This window comes from Chelmon rostratus, chromosome 15 (assembly GCF_017976325.1).
Source record: "Chelmon rostratus isolate fCheRos1 chromosome 15, fCheRos1.pri, whole genome shotgun sequence".
Taxonomy (NCBI): domain Eukaryota; kingdom Metazoa; phylum Chordata; class Actinopteri; order Chaetodontiformes; family Chaetodontidae; genus Chelmon; species Chelmon rostratus.
Window position 1 is genome coordinate 14,466,202 of NC_055672.1, and position 19,524 is coordinate 14,485,725.

Sequence of the window (19,524 nt, forward strand, 5' to 3'; positions counted from 1 at the left end):
GAAAAATGTGGAACACTCCAAAAACACCTGTTTGGATCATTCCACAGGTAAACAGGTTGACAGGTGATAGTGTCATGATTGGGTATGAAAGGAGCATCCTGGAAAGGCTCAGTGGTTCACAAGCAAGGATGGAGAGAGGTTCACCACTTTGGTGGATATTACTACATAGGCTCAGTAAAACCAGTAAATACAGTTAATTCGCAGATGATTAAATTCTGTTTTTATTTATGCTTAACAGTTTTTTGATCAGACTAGTGACAAGGGAAACAACAGACGCATTTCAAGTCATTTTAAAGTTACTTGCATTTTAAAGCTGCATGTAATCACACAAGATTCCCTAACAGATGATATCATTTAAACAAACAATTTACCTAAATTGATTAAAAAGTGAATTACATCAAATGTGAAGTTTGTTGCACAACAAAGATAAGAACAGGAAGTAATTTGTTTACAAAAAAAATCTATGTTAACCAAAAAACATAAAAGAACACAGAAACTGCGGCTTTATTTCCATTTCAAAAGGGAGACATGCGACTGTTCTGGCTCGACAATCAGCAAGTGAAACAGGCTGGATGAGTCTGATTAAAGGTAACTGCAGGTTTTTTGCAGCACCTGTTTGGGCAGAGAGGAATGAAAACCTCTGCTGCGGGGGCAGATGCACTTCAGACTTAGACCGAAGTGGACAAGTGCTACAGTTGGATAACATTTCAGATGATTAGATGAGTTCAAGCATAAAAATAAAATCTGTGGAATTTACCCTGTACTTCAAGATATCATGGTGAATAGTAATAGAACAGTACTTTACAAAGTAATGTCACAGTATTCAACACTTCTTTATCTCTTTTCGTATTTAAAAAAAATTATTCCTCCCATTACTCCTTCACTGCTAAAGGAGTAATGGGAGGTTTCAGCACTCTCCATGTTAAAACAGCTCAGGTTTACCCTTAATTCCCTGACTGGACATTGCAATAACTGAGTCTGTAGTTTGTACTAAAAGTACTTGTTTCAATCATTAAGTATGATATGTTCCCTCATTCATAAATTCTGTGCAACAATCAAACATATAATGTTGTCCTTTTTCACCATGGTGCATTCAAAGCAGTGGTTATACATTATAGTGCTGTTATTGGCTATTAGTGGCTTTGGAGGGAAAGACTGTAAGACCAGATGACCTTTAAGATCACGCAAATATAAGCATTCAAACTGAGATTGACTCTAAAATTCGGCGGGACGGTGGATGGCGCGTAGAGGACGGTCAATCTGAGGACGGCTCCTGTTGGTGGAGGTATTCTCAGCTCACGGTCCTGGTGGAGTGGTGGTGAACTCGATCACTCCATCGCTCTACCGGACAAACAGAGACACGATTACTATGGAGCACTGGAGGTGTGAAAGGTGTTTCTGCACTCTTAACTACTAGTGTGCACACACAAGCACAAACACAGACACACACACACACACACACACACACTCTGGTCAGCCTAGCGCAGAGCAGGCTGCACAGGTTTAACACTAACAGGCATTTGTGGGCAGGGACGAAAGGTAATCAGATTTTACCTGACATAGGTCGGAGGAATGTTTCGCTTAAATTCAAAAGGTAATGGCTGCTCCTCAAAACTAAGGCTGCTACTAACAACCACCTTCTTTATCAATTAATCTGATTGTTTAATCGACTTATAGAATAAAAGATTATTAATTATTAATTAATTAATTATTATTAAATTTAAGAAAATAGTGAATTTACAATGCTACAAAAGTCAGTCATTTGATCGATCAGTAACTCTCCTCTCTACCTCTTTTATGTGTCCTTTTCTTTTCAGAGATGTACTTTTCAAAAACAATTATCAACAATGATGATGATTTGAAGCATTTTGCCGTACCTCATGTATGTCATTTAAAATGTAACATGCACCCATGGGCACTTGGTGATTAGCACTGTTGTTAGTAAAAAAGTCCCTGGTTTGAACTCTAGTGGGGCCAATTGAACCCCTTCTGTTCTCACACTGTCTGTGCAGGTTCTCCTCCAGGTGCCAGGTGCATTGGCAGCTCTAACTTGCCAGTAGGTGTGTGTATGTTTGTTGTGTACGTGTGTGTTTTAGTCCTCTGGAAGACTATATGATGGATGGATGGATGGATGGATGGATGGATGGATGATACCAGGCACAAGGTGATACTATGCACTACGATAAAGGGGAGCGGACACAGCTAAGGGGGATCTCATGCTCACTATGGGAAATGAGCAGAAACACTGAAACACACATGTTCATCCCATTTACCTCATCATCATTTTCATCATAATCACTAAATTCACCAAATACTTCCTGAAATTAAACAAGACAAACATGCAATTGAAAGGCAATTATAGACAGAGAATTATACCAGTGCATATTAAGTGAAAGCTGTGGGCGTTTGGCATGAAAAAAATAGAGACATAAAGCAGCTAGAATGGAGAACAGTGGTTACCTTGGATTTTTTGCTCATGAGTTGGACTATAAACGTCACCACATGCTGTTTGCCAACAGCCTGGGCCTGTGACAGAAGAATGAGAATGAACAAGAAGTGTTTACTTTATGAATCCCAAAGCGTTATTTAAGTGGAACGTATGTCCTTTGAACCCACCACTTGAATTGCTGTCTGTCCGTCGTAGCCTGGTTTACTCAGATCCGCTCCGGCAAGACTCCAGATTTCCAGGCCATCCAGGTCACCGCTGGCTGCCAGGCTGACACACGGGATTTGACAGTTATTGCGCCGTTTCCCAAAATCAGTATTGTTTACACAATCGGACAAGAGCTGAAGGACATGCTGTGTAAAGGGACTAATCTGAAACTTGGCCAGCATATCAAGCAAACAAATCGATAACATTGGGCTTCGTGACTCACAGGCGTTTTCATTTTACTATACCGGCGACACAAGCCATTCTTATCGTACCGTACAAAAGGCGTGTTTCTGAAACTATAAGTTGGAACTGTCTGAACTGTCTTGACAAAACCTGTCAAGTGTCTCAGGTAGATAAATGACAGGGGCCATGCAGTGAGTCGTATATTTGTCGACACTGGAGCCGCTGAACAGATCCAAAGCTATGCTGTCAGGGGGCATTCCTACAGTTTATGTAACAGTGGGACAACTGGTTGCACCTGTGTCTGCAATGTAGGATGGGTCATGGGCAACCAAGAAACTTGCAACTGAATGTGTGTGCGATTGTTTGAAGATGTGCTTTCTGTGCCTCACCTGCACAGTTCTGTTCCTGCTTCCTCCAGCTTGTCTCTGGAGAAGTGGGCTCCCGTCTTTCTCAGCAGTAGCACAACATCCTTGTTCCTAAGTTAGTTAGAGGACATGCAGAAATAGATACATAAAGATATCACTCAGTTAAAACTGAAACCTCACAAATGCTGTTAAGATGAATAACTTAGATAGTTGTATTCATTTAATGCAAACGATTCTAAACTTTAAATCTGGGCTCTCATTGACAGAGTCTGAGTGGCAGAGATTGGAGTTTGGCGTGTCAGAACAGGTTTCTTGTCCCTGCAATGAACCGCCCACGCAGGATGCACCTGCAGTGACACTGAGGGTGACAGGAGAGGAACAATGACACTAAATGTCTAAAATCATTCTTGACAGGGCAACTGAGCTCATAAATAAGAGCTGAACTCACTATGTAATAAGTTAAGTTACCCAAGAGTTCAATTTGATGCTTGATTGTTTAGAGGAATGTAGCTGAGCTACAGCCAAAGACGCTATTAAAAAGGATTTAGAAGACTTCCTGTAGAGTGTTAAGAAGCCAGTATCTCTCATCTGTGAAACCGGGAGCAGGTTGGTAGGACTGGTTCAGAGGACACTCCCCATATTTGTCATTTAACCCTTCACTCTCTATGCTCTCTGCCACTCCTTATATGGGCATCAGGCTGTGGTGCACTGTGAAATGTTAGCGATGTTCAAAGTGCCTGAGACGTCCTCGCAGCAACTCAAAACTCCAGTTCTATCACTTAGCGTCATGTCAGTACATTTAGGAAGGGCGAAGCAAGCCGATGTGTGTGGCATAGGAAGTGTAACGGCAGGCGTTAGTGCTCCGGTGCATCCCTACCGCCATCACAAAAGGAAACAAGTCCATACTTGCAGTGGTAACCGTTAAAATAGGACAACAGCCATTTGGCAAAGCTTCGACACATGCAACGATTTCACCCCGAGGCTCAACATAGCACTAAAACTGAAACGTGAAGCGTGGCTTTTCCCTGATAGACATTTGGAGCAATGTCAACGAATGACGAAAATAAAAAAAAACAGCTTTGGTAAAAATAAACGATGTCTAAACTGTCAGATGACAATTAGCCTAATTAGTTTATAATTATTGCCTGCCCCCTAGACTCCATCATGAGTTGCTCCCCTGGTTTCAGCCCCCGTCTGACAGTCAGCCGCTGTCTGCTCCCTTCCTGTCATTTAAGCAGAGCCAGATTCCCTACCTTGCAGCGGCTCATTTAATGAAGCCCCCTCTATTAACAACATTTTTTTTCAGGCAACACTCAATGGTTGCTAATGGTCAAAAGGGGAATTTTAAATGCCATTCTTGCAACTTCATAAATGGTATTATTACTTTACCAGACAGAGGAAAACAAACACACCAGCTCTTATTGTTGCAAATGAGCCGAGTCTTACCTGAAGCGCACAGCGTTGCACAGGGGTGTGTCACCGTAGCGATCTTTAGCATAGACCGTAGCTCCATGACTCAGAAGGTACTGCACCAGATGCAGATGGCCCTCACAGGCAGCGATATGCAGGGGTGTACGTCCATCATAGTCACCCAGACTGAAGTTACTGCCCTGTGACGAAGGAAAACATCAGTGTGCTTCACCTGGAGGTGAAGGGTAGGTCTGGTGATATTCTGCATCTTTTTTGTTGGCTACAAACATGCAACAAAATGGAAAGCCCAAAGCCAACAAAGAACAGATCGTACATGTAAGTATCTTCTGTGAGGCCAAAGCCTGATATAGCTTTTTCCTCTGTGCCACAGACCTCCATTATTGTCCAACAACACATCAATGTCATCAGTGTTCCAACAAAAAACATTATTTTCTCCTGGTTTGGAAAGTTACAGTGGTCAGTCCTTAAAGGAACGTTTGAATGAATGTTTCTGACCCGTCTTTAAAGATTTATGTGTTCAGTAGGAACAAACGGGAATGGAGTAGCACATACAGTGTTGGAAAGTGTTGAGAGACACATGCACACACTGTTGGGGTTTTGTTTTTTTACGTGATGTGTTGTCAATTCTAAAAACTAAGAATATCCCATGGCTTATTATTTCCTTTCTTTTTGGACAACCTTGTTTGTTCTTCTCTGTTTATTTATTAGACAGCCAAACGAGCTAAAAGAGCTTGTGGATCATGGCGACAGGGATTCATCAAAAAATACAGAACCAAAAGAGTCATTCATGAGTCGCTAGTGGCAGGCGAACAAAACTAACCGGATTACTTTAAAGAACCGGTTTCCTCATCATTAGTGTAGGGAGTGGGGACTCCCCTGCACACGCCACACACATACCAGGTGACTATATCGGCGATCACGGGTTGTTGGGCTGACATTGGCGAGTTGGGAAAAGTAGGGAAAATCAATCAATCAAAATCAAATAACCACTGAGCTCCGTTTAACTGTCAAGCTTGTATCTAAGTGTAAAATAGTAATTTAAATCTTTTCTCATGAACTGTAAAGCAACTCAAGCAGCGACTGCACACCAGCCGAGCCACATACAAAACATGTACACGTGACCACCCGGCCAACTCTAGGCCTGCCTTACCAGTCTGGCCTCATGTTTTGTTTGACTTTGCACCTGTGTGTTTCCTATCACCCTCTGAAGCAGGAAGAGTGACCATGAATATTATTTTGGATGAACTTAAAAAGGTTCACCTGGGGTGCATTGACCCCAAAAGAACAAACACATACGATAAGCCGGGTCTAATGCTGCTCTACTGGTAGACAAGTTTGGTGACAAACTGTGTTCGGGGAGCTCGGAGGGTGTGAGTATAGAGGGGTCATTGCATTCTTAACAAACAACTGTACATATGTGTGGTCGAGGCTGTAGGGTTGCTTACCATTTCCTTTAAAGCTTCCAAGGCCTCCTTGTCTCCGATCTTAGCAGCAGCACATGCCAGTGAAGGAGTCAGAGCATCACGGATGGCTTCCAGCTCCTGCAGACACCACAGACTTTCATCAAAAAAACTGCAGCTGTCTGGAGTTCTGTGTGATTCTATGTGGTTTGCTTTAAATCCGAATAACTGGCCTGTTTGGTGACGTGATCGGTAATCACACTGTTTAATCTAGACGCCAGCAGAACTGTAGAATGTTGCTGCGGTTCACTGAAAACTCACTTAAATGAGCATTTTTCCTACTCAATCCAAACAAACAGCTCCGTCTCAAAAGCAGAGACTGACAATCACACGTTGTTTTCATTTTAGAAAGAAATGACAGGCGCTACAAGATGCTGTGGGGTCTGAGTGGGTGAAGCTTGTGTGCAGGTGGTGCCACTCACCTCCTTGCAGCTGATGCTCAGAGACTTGGCGATGACCTGGATGAAGCGGCTGTCGCTCAGACACAGCTCGGCTCCTGCTACGTCCGCATTCATCTCACCTCGCAGGTTCTGGCCCATCATCTGGACCGCGTCACACACACAAACACACCCGCTCTTCACTTTTTTGCTTATGATTATGATCTACGTGAAGGTCCTGTTCATGTCGATGGAGGATAAAGAGTTCAAAGCGTTATCACTTTTGAAGGTTTAGACCAACCTTTTTCATGGCAGCGAGATCAAGCTCTCTCTTGGCCAGCACGTAGGACAGCTTTGACAGGGCAGCCTCTGGAGTCATGTCTCCACCAGCAATCAGCCCGGCATCCATCAACACCTGAGAAGATTTGTGATTTGATTGGTTCTGCAAAAATGTCACAAAATGTAGTAAAAGTGGGTCATGATCGATGAGTCTGTGATATGATGAACCTGGCCAGTGGCGTAGGATGTAGACACAGTCCCCCTCAGACACTGGGTGCAGTTCATGATGATGACACCAGCATCTGTGGCCTTCTTAAGCTCCTCCAACAGGTCAGGACGGTTATCGGGGGCATTTCCACTACCGTAGGTCTCCAGGACCACACCCTCCATTGGTGGCTGCAGGAAAGCTCTCACCTGGAGACAGATATACCAAGGATTCACCGTGCAAACTTGCAAAATTTATGGCCAACTGAATTGGCTGCTCAACTGTGAAGAATCAAATTGAGGAATTAGTATTCCATGTTATTTTTCCTGGAGCATCTTTCACTCCAATGCGTGAGACCATCCACTCTCCTAAAAGCCCATCTGGTGCCGCCTATGCAACCAGTATCTCAGTCACTGGTTGGCTGGCACCAGGAGGCCCTATACCACATCATTAGCCATGGCATATGACAGGAATGGCAGATGACTGAAATGGCAGAAGGGAGAGCAATTAATCTCAAGGTGTTAGCAAGCATAAAGTCACTCGGCAAGACCGAGGCAGTTACCATAAAATGTGAGAAGAAGGTGACATTAAAAGTGGCAGGTTCAGTCAGTATTTTCTGATGCGATAAGCAGTTTTGACAAGAAATGTTTGGCGCAGATTAGCGATGAATCTCTCATACAGCAGAGACGGCAGGCACACGAGGGCTGAGCTTGATCAAAGCGGTGCCTCAAAGCGGTGCCTCATAAAGGCAGTTAAAAGCTGTAAGGAAGTCTTGATAGCCGAGCTGGGCAGTGGGAGCAGATTGAGACAGTAAAGTCAGTCTCCCAGCAGCCTCTGCAGGGGGAGGTGCGGCTAAACGTTACAGCATCTACGCCAGTCCTCCCTCTTTACAGGGTGATTGGTCATGGCCCATAACTCCTTCTCATCTTTCTCTGGGCTGAGCTTTGATGGCAGTTTACATGAGTGGGAAGGTAACGAAAAACGGGTAATAGCACAATTAAATTAAAGTTAACTATATTTTATTGCAGTGGGACAGAACTGCAGTTTTGAGCAGTCAAGAACATATCTTTAATACACGCAAAAGGAAAACATTCTTGGATCAAAGATTTGCAGCATGCTGGTTCAATTTGTAGATGAATGCGTGTCCAACCCTGGTTCCCAATACTTGAGATGCTGTGTGAAACGCGAATAAAGATAGGATGCAATCATTTGCAAACAAACTGTGTATGCTGACAACAGTTTACAAAGCATTTCCAAGCGTTCCACAACTTTCCAAGTCTTTTGTTGCTCCTGTCCCAACTTGTTTGAAACACGTTGCTGCATCAAATTCAGAATAAGCAGATACAAAAATCAGCAAAGTTGATGAGGCAAAACAAGCAAATTATCACATTATGTCTTCTTTAAGGTTTTACACTGCATCCCAACTTTTTTTCAATTAGGGTTGTAGTTACCCAGAAATAATGGAATGACAACAAAGTGAACTTTAGCACTATGCAAAAAAATCTATTTAAAGCAGGTGATGTGAGTGATCTGTAAATGTGAGTTCTTAGGACATATCAGTGATCATAATTCACATGATTCTGTTGCGTGTCACATCAACCAAAGAGCAGGGACGAGTGACATCATGTGACTGTGACAGCAGAGACAGAATAAACGTCTTCTGAGTGACTCACAGTAGCAGCAGTGATTCCTGGGAAAAGCCTGAGGAGGCCCACATTCCTGTTCAGCCGGGTGCTGACTTGAAACTTTGCTGTGGTGTTTGCCCTCCACACTGAATCCCAGTTGACTAAAAGGAAAAGATGGAGAAAAACAGATAAAAAAAAAAAAAACACTCTCTTGAACACCTGAAAAACGTGACAGGCTTACTTTTAAAATCCACTTCAGCAGTGGCCAGAGGAGACAAGTTGGGAGAGGAGAACGCATTGAAACTCCCAGCATCCACCTTGGTCACACGATTGCCTCTGTAGAGTTTGTTGTAGAAATACAGGCACACCTGAAAACAGACAGAGGACGTGTATCAAAACTCATCTCAAAATGCCTGTCAATGAAAACGTATTTGTCTACTTTTCAGGCACAGATCATACTTTTGATATATAATATTTTAGACTACTTTTATTGGATCATTCAGAATTTATTTAATTGATTTTGTATCAACCCCACACATAAAATCTTGAAAGCTCACAAGAGAAAGCCCCTAGTGGTGACCTTCCTGCCTCTCCCTCTTTGAGGCTGCCGATTTACATTTCTCGAATAGCCGAAAGTCATGAAGGTGAGTAGCTTGTATGTCCATCTCCATTTCCTCACCTCAGGAATGACAAACTGGCCAGCAATCAGCAGCGCCCCAAGCAGGTTGTCTCTGCCATCATTCCTAATCTCATAGATCGGCACCTGAGGACAGAGCATTTGGCAGAAGGCGGTAAATACTGGACTTAAAATGCTGCACACGTCATCTGTCTTTTTCTCTGAGGACAGCAGCTCTTACCTGTGAGCCGGTGAGAATGATTGGTTTGCCCAAATGTTCACACATGAAGGACAGGGCAGAGGCAGTGTAAGCCATAGTGTCTGTGCCATGAAGGACAAGAAAGCCGTCGTAGTTTTCGTACTGTTTCTGGAGTCAGACAAGAAAAAAGAGCATAGTAATGTGAATCAACCTTCCTACTGAATCATATGTTGTATTTTATGAGCAATATATGTATTATGGGATTAAGTGGCATCTAGCTTTTAAAAGATCAAATAATGTTTATTTAGAAAGAGAACTGGATCCAGCAGCAAGTACCTCAATGTCATTTCCAATTCTACACCAGTCATCTGTAGTCATGTTGGAGGAGTCCAGCAAAGGGCTGTACTCTATGATAGTGTAGATTATCCTCTTATTTTGCTTACTCAGCCTGAAAGAGAGAAAGGTTAACCCATGAGTTTCTGTCATTTAACACACACATTTAATTATCACATATGAAGAAACCAAACAGGTCAAACAGCCCAAAATGAATCAGTGGTTTCAGTCTTTGTTAGTGCAGACTTTCACTCCAAAACACAAACAAATGATTATTATCTTCACTGTGATAACTGATTGCTTTCATTGTGGCCATTTAAATCTGGATCAAGCTCTGGTTAAATCTGAGAAGTCTGTTTAAAGAAGGGTAAGGGAATGCTAAAAACCAAGCTGACTTTATGAAGCGAGACAAAGTCTATTTAGCCGGGCCTTCTGTCTCAGCAGCAGGGTGCCAGAACCTGTTTCAGACTCACAGAGAGTGTGTTGGAAGCGGTAAAGGGAGGGGCATGGCAGGCACACTGCTAGTGAGAACAGGACCTTTACATGTGCCGTTTTTCCTTTCCACCATCATGTTCTTATGTTCTGTGGAGTTTTACCACAGCGGACTGTAAATACAGGCAAAGCTGAGGGACGTAAGGTGGCTGATTCGATATAACTTAAGGGTTATTTGATGAGTCATTTCAGGTTGGAGCAAAAGCCTTTGAGTTTCTTTTTCATTCCAAAGAAAAGGGAGGGAACCTTACATGTATACATATTTATGTAGCCTCAGAGTGGAGTTTGACTCAGCCATCCTACGGCCCCACCTGCGACACTCCGTATAAGGCAGCGTGACTGGCCAAACAACCATGGAAAGATTTTCTTTTTAATCCCCCTTTTAAAGAAACAGGGTGGGACACCCCCCACATTACCATAGGGCAGCCTTATGACATGGAGATGGAAGCTGAATGGAACAGCAGGGGGACTAGCAAGCAAGCCCCAGTCCACCCAACCAGGGGTACACACACTCATCTAATTAGCCTTAAGTCCACACATAACCCACGAACATATGTTGTTGATAATCTTAAAGCCAAAGTGCCACAAGAAAACAGTATTCAAATCACCAATTATTCATCTATCTGGCAGTGTAGCCTAAGGTGAAGCAAAGCTTCACATTAGCATACCAGTGCTAAGATGCCTCATAGCTGAAGAATAATGAAGGTCTGTGTGTGTCTGTGTGTGTGTGTGTGTGTGTGTGCGTGTGTGTGTGTGTGTGTGTGAGTGTGTGTGATGGGGGAATCAAGAAGTAGAAGAAGGTTGGAGGTGGGGTGCAAACGGCCTTGTGGCGATGCCTCGCCAACATCACATGAATAAAGCTTTTCAATAAATCAATAAACTAATTCCCTCCTTCAACACAGAATGGGCATACTATCAACAGTATGCCCATTAGACTTGCATATGAGCCTACTTCACATGATGTTAGCACTACACCAACTCAAGAATAAGCAAATACTAAAAAGTAAATCATGCTGAACACCGACAGAGATATTTGTAAATTAAATAAAAACATGCTCACACATTCATGCTAAAAATATATTCTAATGGAAAAAAGGTTTAACATTAGTTCAACTGAAGTGATCACTTCACAAACTGCTCACACGCAATCATCCTCAGGGTTCTCGCAAAGCAGTCTAGCACTGCTTATCGTTACCACGCATCCCGCTCCACCCTGCCGCCCAGCTGACGTTCTCAGTGGCAGTCAGCATTAAGCGGGGTATGGAAATTGTTGAGTAAGGGTACGTTTCTGGTACAGGCGCCCCCAATATCACTGACAATTAAGACCCTACAGAGACTGTTGATCAGCTGCGAGACCTGTCACAAGCTCCACTCTCACTGCTCCACAGCACATGCACCAAACACTATGGATCAAACATGCAGTAGAGTAGGTTAGCCTCCCAACGGGCCAACAGAAGCTATTCACAAACTAAACCTGCATCCCAGCTGGGCTACTGCTCCACCGCCGCACATTAAAGCAGCTGGCTTGCTGGTGACAGACGTGGCATTGAAAAGTGCAGAGTGAGAGACACAAGACTATTTAAGCCAGCACACAGTTCTGTGCGCCACGATCCTTCTTGGTATTTTCTCCTACTGCCAAACGCCACGTCGGCATGCATTTCATGTCAGGCAAGCACACGCTAACATGTGGTCTGAAGGACAGCAGAGACATTAAATCACTCTCAAGCTCAGTGCTACAGCACCCGTGAAATAGATGGTCAGAATGGGGCGTTGGTTTCCTGTTGAAGCAACAAAAAGGAATTTAGAGTCATTAAAACCATTAGTGGGAGGAGAGTGAGTCCATTCCATTTATGATTTTTCTGATAATGAAATGTAACTTGCACTGCATGAAGCTCATAACACCAACTGTGCTCTTTGCTGTAAAGCAACGGCCATGGTTATAAGGTGTAGTGTTAAACAACTGGCACATGATTTAGCTACAGAACCAAACTACCATGCAAAAGAGTCTGACGAGCATGTTATTTCACATACTGTAGAGCCAATATGATTTAGGCCTGGTGTAGCCCTCTAGGACTATAACTTCCATTCCTAGATGAAGTGTAATGTTTTTCTCATTGTGAAGACAGGAGTCTCATATGTAAAACGAGACGTGAGAGGAACACGCTTCCTGACAATCTTTCAGTTTAATAAAAGTTATAAAAAAGAAAGACTTCTGGGTGCACTTACGGCAGGACCAAGGTGTCAGGTCCATAGTAGTCATACAGGCAGGTCTGCTGGGCGTACGCCTCATCATGGAAGATGGACAACTTGCGCAGACTCTTCACAAAAGCATTAGGTGTTGGGGCAAGCACTGTGGATTACAGAAACAGAAAAAAAAATATTAATTCATGGCTTTCCCTCTGTGGAATAACTGTTCATCAGTAACAATTAAGGAGAATAGTACAAAGGATTTACGATTGTCTCTACGCCACACATCAGTCTCATACTGAACCCTAGTGGTAAGTGTAAGAAATGGCATCATTGCAGGAGCTGAAAAAGTTATGATTCTTAAATGCAATGAGTTAAGAGTTTCAGGCTACTGAACTAGGCACATTTCTAAAATCAAATCAAAAGCGAAGAGATGCATCACAGCACAGTGCTGACACAGCAGCTGCTGCACAGCTGTGAGGAGCTGAGAGGAGCTGAGAGGAGCTGTGCTTCTGTGCGCTCTGAGTGGACGCCAGCAGAAATTCTTTACATCAATTTAAATGAGAGACAACCCGTCATGGCTGACAACCACGTGGCAATGAACCCTGAAGAAAAAAAAACCCATCAGAAGTTACAGACAGAAAGACTTGCCATGGACAATCACAGCCTGCGATCACCCACAGTAAACATATTTCTAAGGTCCAACGTGGACTTGAAGTATTTGCTATACTCCATAATAAGCAGTTCAAGATATTTAAGTAAAAACTTATGTTAAACATAAACAGCCTTTGTGACCCAGGCTGTGGAGCTGCCTGCTCTGCCAGGCAAACTCAGTGACCTCTTTTAGATCTCTTCTTAAGACTCGCCTTTCAGTGCCACTGAAGTGCAAAATAAACGATGAGATCATTTTGTGTGGGCTAATGAACATACAGTCTGATCCAACTCCAGGCCAGATTTACAGGCCTGCCTTCAATAACAATAGATCATATAGCCTTGTCAAAGCAATGAGGCGAATACTATCAAGAAAAGAGAGATTGGCTTTATAACACAGGTAGTGAACTAGTGATGGACGGCGTCGGAGAAGTCTTGTTCTAGCTTGTGCCTGATATGTAATCGTGCCTCACTGCATACTCCAGATATTGCCCAATATCTCATGTCAACATCTAGTTATTCATTGAGAGAGTCTGTGATGTTGCTCCAGCTGCATCGTTGGGTCGGCGCGTCTGTCGCACGGCCTCCCTCAGAGATTTATTTTAGTTTTCTAGCTGTTGCGGTTCTGTTCATCACTGAAACAGCGGTCCATTGTACATTGTACACCAGCGTCGTGTCATTTAGCGTGCTAATGGTTATGACCTAGCTTCGACAGTGTAGTTAAGCTGTCTGCGGGGCTATTTTGGGATGCGCGTGCTCGCCGGGGGCTGGCTCCGTGCCTACAGCTCACAGTAACATGAGAATAACATGCTACAAACAACAAGCTACCTGCTATGCTAGCATTGCAGCTGCCCAGGGTACAGGGCGGAAAAATAACAGCACCGTGAGTTCCGTTAGACATAGCTACCATTATCATGCAGCGTCATGCCGATGGTTCCCCCGGTGTTGATGACCAGGACTCGCGCCTCTGCTGCGGGGGGTGAAGCCGCCGAATCGGCGGACTCTATCGAGACGCAGCTCGATAACTTTCTCCTTCTGCACGGCTGCAGCGGACCACCCCGCGAAGGACTCACATCACACGTCGCTTCGGCTGCATCCACCTCATGCTGTGTTTGTTGTTTGGACAAAGCCAGGGCAAGGGGTGTTTTGTTGGGATCCGCCATGCTGACCGGAGAGATGACGGTGGAGTAAGCCGGTGCCGCCTGTTAAAATGCCCTCGTTGCAAGTGTTCAAAACACGGTGGTCTTGACGTGCTGGGAGCGCCCTAAAACACGGTCCCGCTGCTCCGGTCTTATATACAGAAAGGCAGCTTCCATCGCAGTCAGCTGATGTAGAGGAACGAGGGCGGAACCATCGTTTTGATCATGTATATTTTAGTGTAGCAAACGGACATGACACCCCCTCATGTTAAATCCCTTTCTGTAATTTCGCCCTTGAAGTACTGTTGCACGTGCTCCAATGTGACGTCACGATGTGGGTGTGGCCTAAAGTGCAAGAAACCTGTGTGTGGTTCAGTCTTAACTCTAAAACTGCTAAATAGATTTAAGAATTGATTTTAAATTATTTTCGATTTGAATAATACTTATAACGTAAAAATAGTGTAGATTTGCATGCAGCGGCTTCTGTGGGTAAATCATTAAGAGCGGTAAGTAAAGTAGAGTAACCTCGCTATAAGTTACTCGTTATATCTTGTTTAACATTAATTACTTACATTTCTTCTCGTTCTTAGTCATTTACGTTGTTTCATTTGGGGTATGTTGTGCTCTGAAATGCATTTATATTTTAAATGTGCTTATTGGTTCACAATGTAATTGTCGTTATTAGGGACTCGGGGCATAGCCCCGAGTCACTTATTGTTATCCCGCGTGTTTCTTCTTCTTCTTCTTCTTATTTTTCATCCTCCTCCAAATTTTCAAAATGCATTTATATTTTAAATGTGCTTATTGGTTCACAATGTAATTGTCGTTATTAGGGACTCGGGGCATAGCCCCGAGTCACTTATTGTTATCCCGCGTGTTTCTTCTTCTTCTTCTTCTTATTTTTCATCCTCCTCCAAATTTTCGTCCCTTAACTCGTCCCGCAGCTTTGAGAAAACCCTCGCAAATTATATATCAAAACGTGCGGTTTGATCGGGATCGGTGTGCTATTACTTTTCTCAAATTTATCGCAGTTTCCCATAAGAAATGAATGGGACGGGCGAAAAAATAAAGCTTGAAATTGGAGTTTTTCAAACGTCTGTAGCTCAAGCATACATTCACCGAGAGACTTCATTTAAACTTTAAAATGTAGACCCAAGTCTGGTCTATTGGTGTGTTCATCCACATTTTGATTGGTCGTATAGTTTTTGATCAGTCACTGTTCAATGACAGTGATCGTTTTGAGGGAAATTTTGAGATTATAATGGGTGTGTATTGCGCGGAATGTTCGTGCTAGAGTGGGGGACAGAGTGGCACAGAGTCTAAAAATGATCCGAAAATCTTCTCTTTTTCTCGTCGCTACGGCCACAAATTACACTCTACACGCATAATTTTGGGATCATTTTGTAGACAAACTTGTCCTCTTTCATGTGATGTCTTCGAAAAAGCTGAGAGACTTACTGAATTTAAATAGTGAGACTTTTTGTGCAGCCAGCTCCCTCCTGTTCTCCCATTAAGTCCCATGTTAAAATTCAGAGCTGTTTTGTGAGCAAAGCAGAAATGCCTCCTGTCTTTAGATCGCCATAAAACGAAAAGTTGTTGTCTCAGGAATAAAACGAGGAGATGGTCGGACTCAGGAAGTTCTCGGGAGTCCGATGATCTATAGTACACTCTGATACGAGGTACGGTTCTCTCACCAGAGGATTTAGTTCAGGAGGTTCGGCAGAAGTTACACACGCACACACGCACACACACATTCAGTCACACATATACCAGACACATCTCCATGTAGGAGCTGGTTGGGCTGCTTGTGTAGTTCAAGCAGACACACACACACACACAAACAGACGAAGACACACACATACGCAGTCACACACAATGACAGATACATAAACACACACACACAGACAAATGCATAATGAAAACCCCATCCCCCCGCCCCCTTGTTAACGCTGTTAGCTCTATTAGCTCTGTTAGGACAGTTAGCTCTGTTAGCGTTAGCGCCGTTAGCTCTATTCGCACCGTTAGCTGTTAGCTCCGTTAGTGTTAGCTCTGTTAGCTCCGTTAGCAGTAGCTCCATTCATGTTTATTGATTCAGTTCATTAATTCATGTTAACAGAGACATGAAGCAGAGGAGAGAAGCAGACACAGACAGCTGAGGTGATCAACAGAGACAGACAAGGAGAAAGCCACAGAAACACAGCTGGGACGAATTTATTAATCAGGGACTGACTACCTCTGATATCTGCTGTTTTCTCAAATTGCAGCCTTTTTCAAATTGTCCGCTGCTTTGCCATACTTTCTCCTAGAGACTTCATTCAAACTTTAAAACGTAGATCATTTTGTCGGCTCGAACACACCCCGTGTCCCTTTCAAAATTTCCCAGAGGGAATTTTCTAGTTATTATTGCTGTTATTATTATTATTACTAACGGTAGTTGTAGTGGTACTCAAATAGTTGTTATCAAGGAATCAAGGTAGTTTGTTTGTTTTTTTTTTATAGCACGAGGTTGCACAATGAAATGTAACCCCTTCATGCTAAACACACATAGACCATATATAGAAATATTTCATTATATAGTAATAGTATATGATAAATTATATATTATATAATATAAAATCCAAAGAATATACACAGTTGTTTTACAGTACACCCTACATATAAACACCCAGAAAGTAATAAATCTGCAGTTATGTTTTGAATTTGCATCTGGAAAAATGTAAACAGCAGCAACAGATAGTGCTGATGTTGATAATAAAGTCAGTATCTTAGCATTAAACATTTTTATTGTGATTTACAGTTGTGCACGTAGTATTGCACTGACATTGAAGCTCATGAACCCTTGCCAATAACTGCTAGTGCCTGTGGTTTTACAGGGAAAGTTGTGATGTTATTAAACTGAGAGAATTCAGTTTGGTGAAAAAAAGGAAACTGGGGATCACTTGTTGCTATTATTACACACATTCCAAAGTGATGGAAGACACAACACATCAATAATCCAAGGCTACAGCAAACACACATTGTAAACTCCAGCACATATTCAATTTTTGCATTAAAAATCTGCTATATAAATAGTACAAACTTTTATCAGCATCATGTACTTAGCCCTCCTTAACAAAAGTAAATATTCTCATTATGCAGAATGGCCCTTTTTCATTGTCTTATTTCCTATATTTTAGCCTATAACCAAACATTTAGGCAACATTTCAGTGGTCTATGTTGAGCTAATTTATGAATGCTTTAGAGTAGAAATGTGTCATATTTAATAGGATAAAGATTTTCTGTAAAAACTTCAGTAATGATTTTCAAATAAATGATTAAAGACAATAAAGTTGATGCTATCCTCTACACTGGAAGTATTATGCATAAAAAATGAAAAAGTAAAAGTAGCCTGTTGTGCTTAAGTAGGCTGCAATGCTGAATAATACTGACTAAATTTACTTAGTTACTTTTCACCAATGGAAATCAATATCATAATCATAATCTTTTATAGACTTTAAATAGTACATGGCTAATGTGTGCACAATCACTATATTCTATAACTGAAATTCATCAAATCAGGATGTGCATATGAAAGCTATATGCTTCTCAGTGTACCTTCTGTATGTGTATGGTGTTGTATTATAGTTCACCAGTCATGATTCTGCAATAGGCTACTGTCTGGGAATGAAATAGAGAATACTCTTAGTCATGAATAAGAAAGTGGAAGAGATACAGCTCATATAATATAGATAAGAGGCTTTCAATACATTTTGCTAAAACCAATTCCCTCCTGGTTAGAGCTATGGAGAAGCTGTCAAGAACAAATCCTCTTGTAACAGAGCTGAGGTTGTATCTTAGAAAAGTGTAATATTAGAATAGCGACTCTCCTGAAAATACATTGCTGCTGAAAGTTCATCTAAGTGTGTCAGCAAACTCAAGTTCCTGTTTCACAGAACAAAGCTTTTCAGCTTTTCTGTGGAATTATTCATGCCTCATCATGCCTGTTCTGCTAGGCACAGCCGTTTGACAACTGAACTTTGGAACAAACTGCAGGTGATGCAACATAATATTGTTGTTTTTAATTAAATGCGTTACCTCAAATCCAAGTTCACAGTGATGAACTCAGAAAGGTAGAACTGCTGCCAGTACAGCTCAGAGCAGAACAACCAAAGCTGCATCATGTGCACATATTATCAACGAGTGTGCTCGTCAATACTCGTGTTCTCAAATAACAATGGTTCATACTCAGTATAACTTATAGTGGGGTCTGTGTGTGTTCGTGTAATGTGAATAATGCAGCCAGAAGTAGCTTTTTTTGACTCTGGTGCCATGTTGTGGGTCCACTGCACCTTTACTTCCTGCTCTGCTACAGAGCAGGAATTCTTTTGCTGATATCCGAGTTTTTCTCTGCCAAACATTTTGGAAAGAGGATCCTGGATTCTTATACATGACAGAGACTTAAGTTAATCACAGAAACAGAGGGCTACCACCATATTTTTTTTATCACTTTTATTACTTCTTGGTACTGTACAAGCACCACCTCCACACAGCACAGGCCTTTTTGATGTGTGTGTCACTGCAAACCTGGGATCAGGGCAGAAAGAATATGGCAAAACCTGTCAGCTGCACAGACTGTGAGCGACTGGGTGAGAGAATTGCGCAGCTTGAAAAGAAGACTGAAACGTTGCACCAAACAAACGCCTCTATACACGTGGCTGGAAACAGACAGACTTCTACACACAGGATTAATTCAGCTGTGGAGCATCCTGGCACAGGTTCGGCTGACACACCGCCCTGGATATGTCGTAACGCCACTGGATCAGCTGTTGAGGCAAGCCCCAAGACCACTGCGAGGCCCGAGGCCAGAACAAATATTGCTTACTCCCCATCTGACAAGCCAAGGGCGAGGAATAATACTGGTGAACCCACACCTCATAAGCCAGACTCCGTTCTGATTGGGGACCCTGTAACCAGGCATGTAAGAATGGCAAAGACTGAAAATCTCACCATGAATGACACATCTGTCAGAGAGCTAACAGAGCTGCTGCCAGGCATCCGATCTACAATCCAAGTGACCAGATCATTATCAGTCAAGTTGGATCTTTTAACATTATGGGAAGGAAAACTGGCTCTGAGGTCCTGAAACAGGACTTTTGCCTGCTACTGGAGAAACTGATCAACTGTCAGTGAAAACATGTATTTAGATCAGGCATCGAATCGTAGCAGACTCCTCGCCCTGAATACATGGCTGACATCGGAATGCCTCAGTCATGGGATAAGGTTTATGAACAATTTCAATGTATTTTGGAACTGCAAAGAACGCTTTAGGCCTGATGGGAATACATCCAAA

General features: G+C 42.6%; 1 protein-coding gene across 1 annotated transcript; it reads right to left on the minus strand.

The window, feature by feature from the left end:
• Positions 1-203: 203 nt before the first annotated feature.
• aspg (asparaginase homolog (S. cerevisiae)) lies at positions 204-14,461 on the minus strand. Its single transcript, XM_041953825.1, has 16 exons — positions 13,964-14,461; positions 12,445-12,568; positions 9,730-9,841; positions 9,436-9,561; positions 9,258-9,341; positions 8,820-8,946; positions 8,627-8,739; positions 6,977-7,162; positions 6,771-6,884; positions 6,515-6,634; positions 6,078-6,173; positions 4,648-4,811; positions 3,226-3,312; positions 2,617-2,716; positions 2,461-2,526; positions 204-1,341 (listed from the first exon to the last, which is right to left on the minus strand). The coding sequence occupies exons 1-16, from the start codon at positions 14,217-14,219 to the stop codon at positions 1,297-1,299; spliced, it is 1,920 nt and encodes a 639-aa protein (XP_041809759.1). The 5' UTR covers positions 14,220-14,461; the 3' UTR covers positions 204-1,296.
• Positions 14,462-19,524: the final 5,063 nt, after the last annotated feature.

What these genes read in the sequence shown, in the direction of transcription:
- aspg (XM_041953825.1), bottom strand. Translation starts at nt 14,219, where the DNA reads ATGGCGGATCCCAACAAAACACCCCTTGCCCTGGCTTTGTCCAAACAA. An exon ending in TCATTCTCACCGGCTCACAG is followed by an intron (nt 9,342 to 9,435) that starts GTAAGAGCTGCT and finishes CTCTGTCCTCAG; the next exon opens with GTGCCGATCTATGAGATTAG. An exon ending in GCCAGTTTGTCATTCCTGAG is followed by an intron (nt 8,947 to 9,257) that starts GTGAGGAAATGG and finishes GTCTGTTTTCAG; the next exon opens with GTGTGCCTGTATTTCTACAA.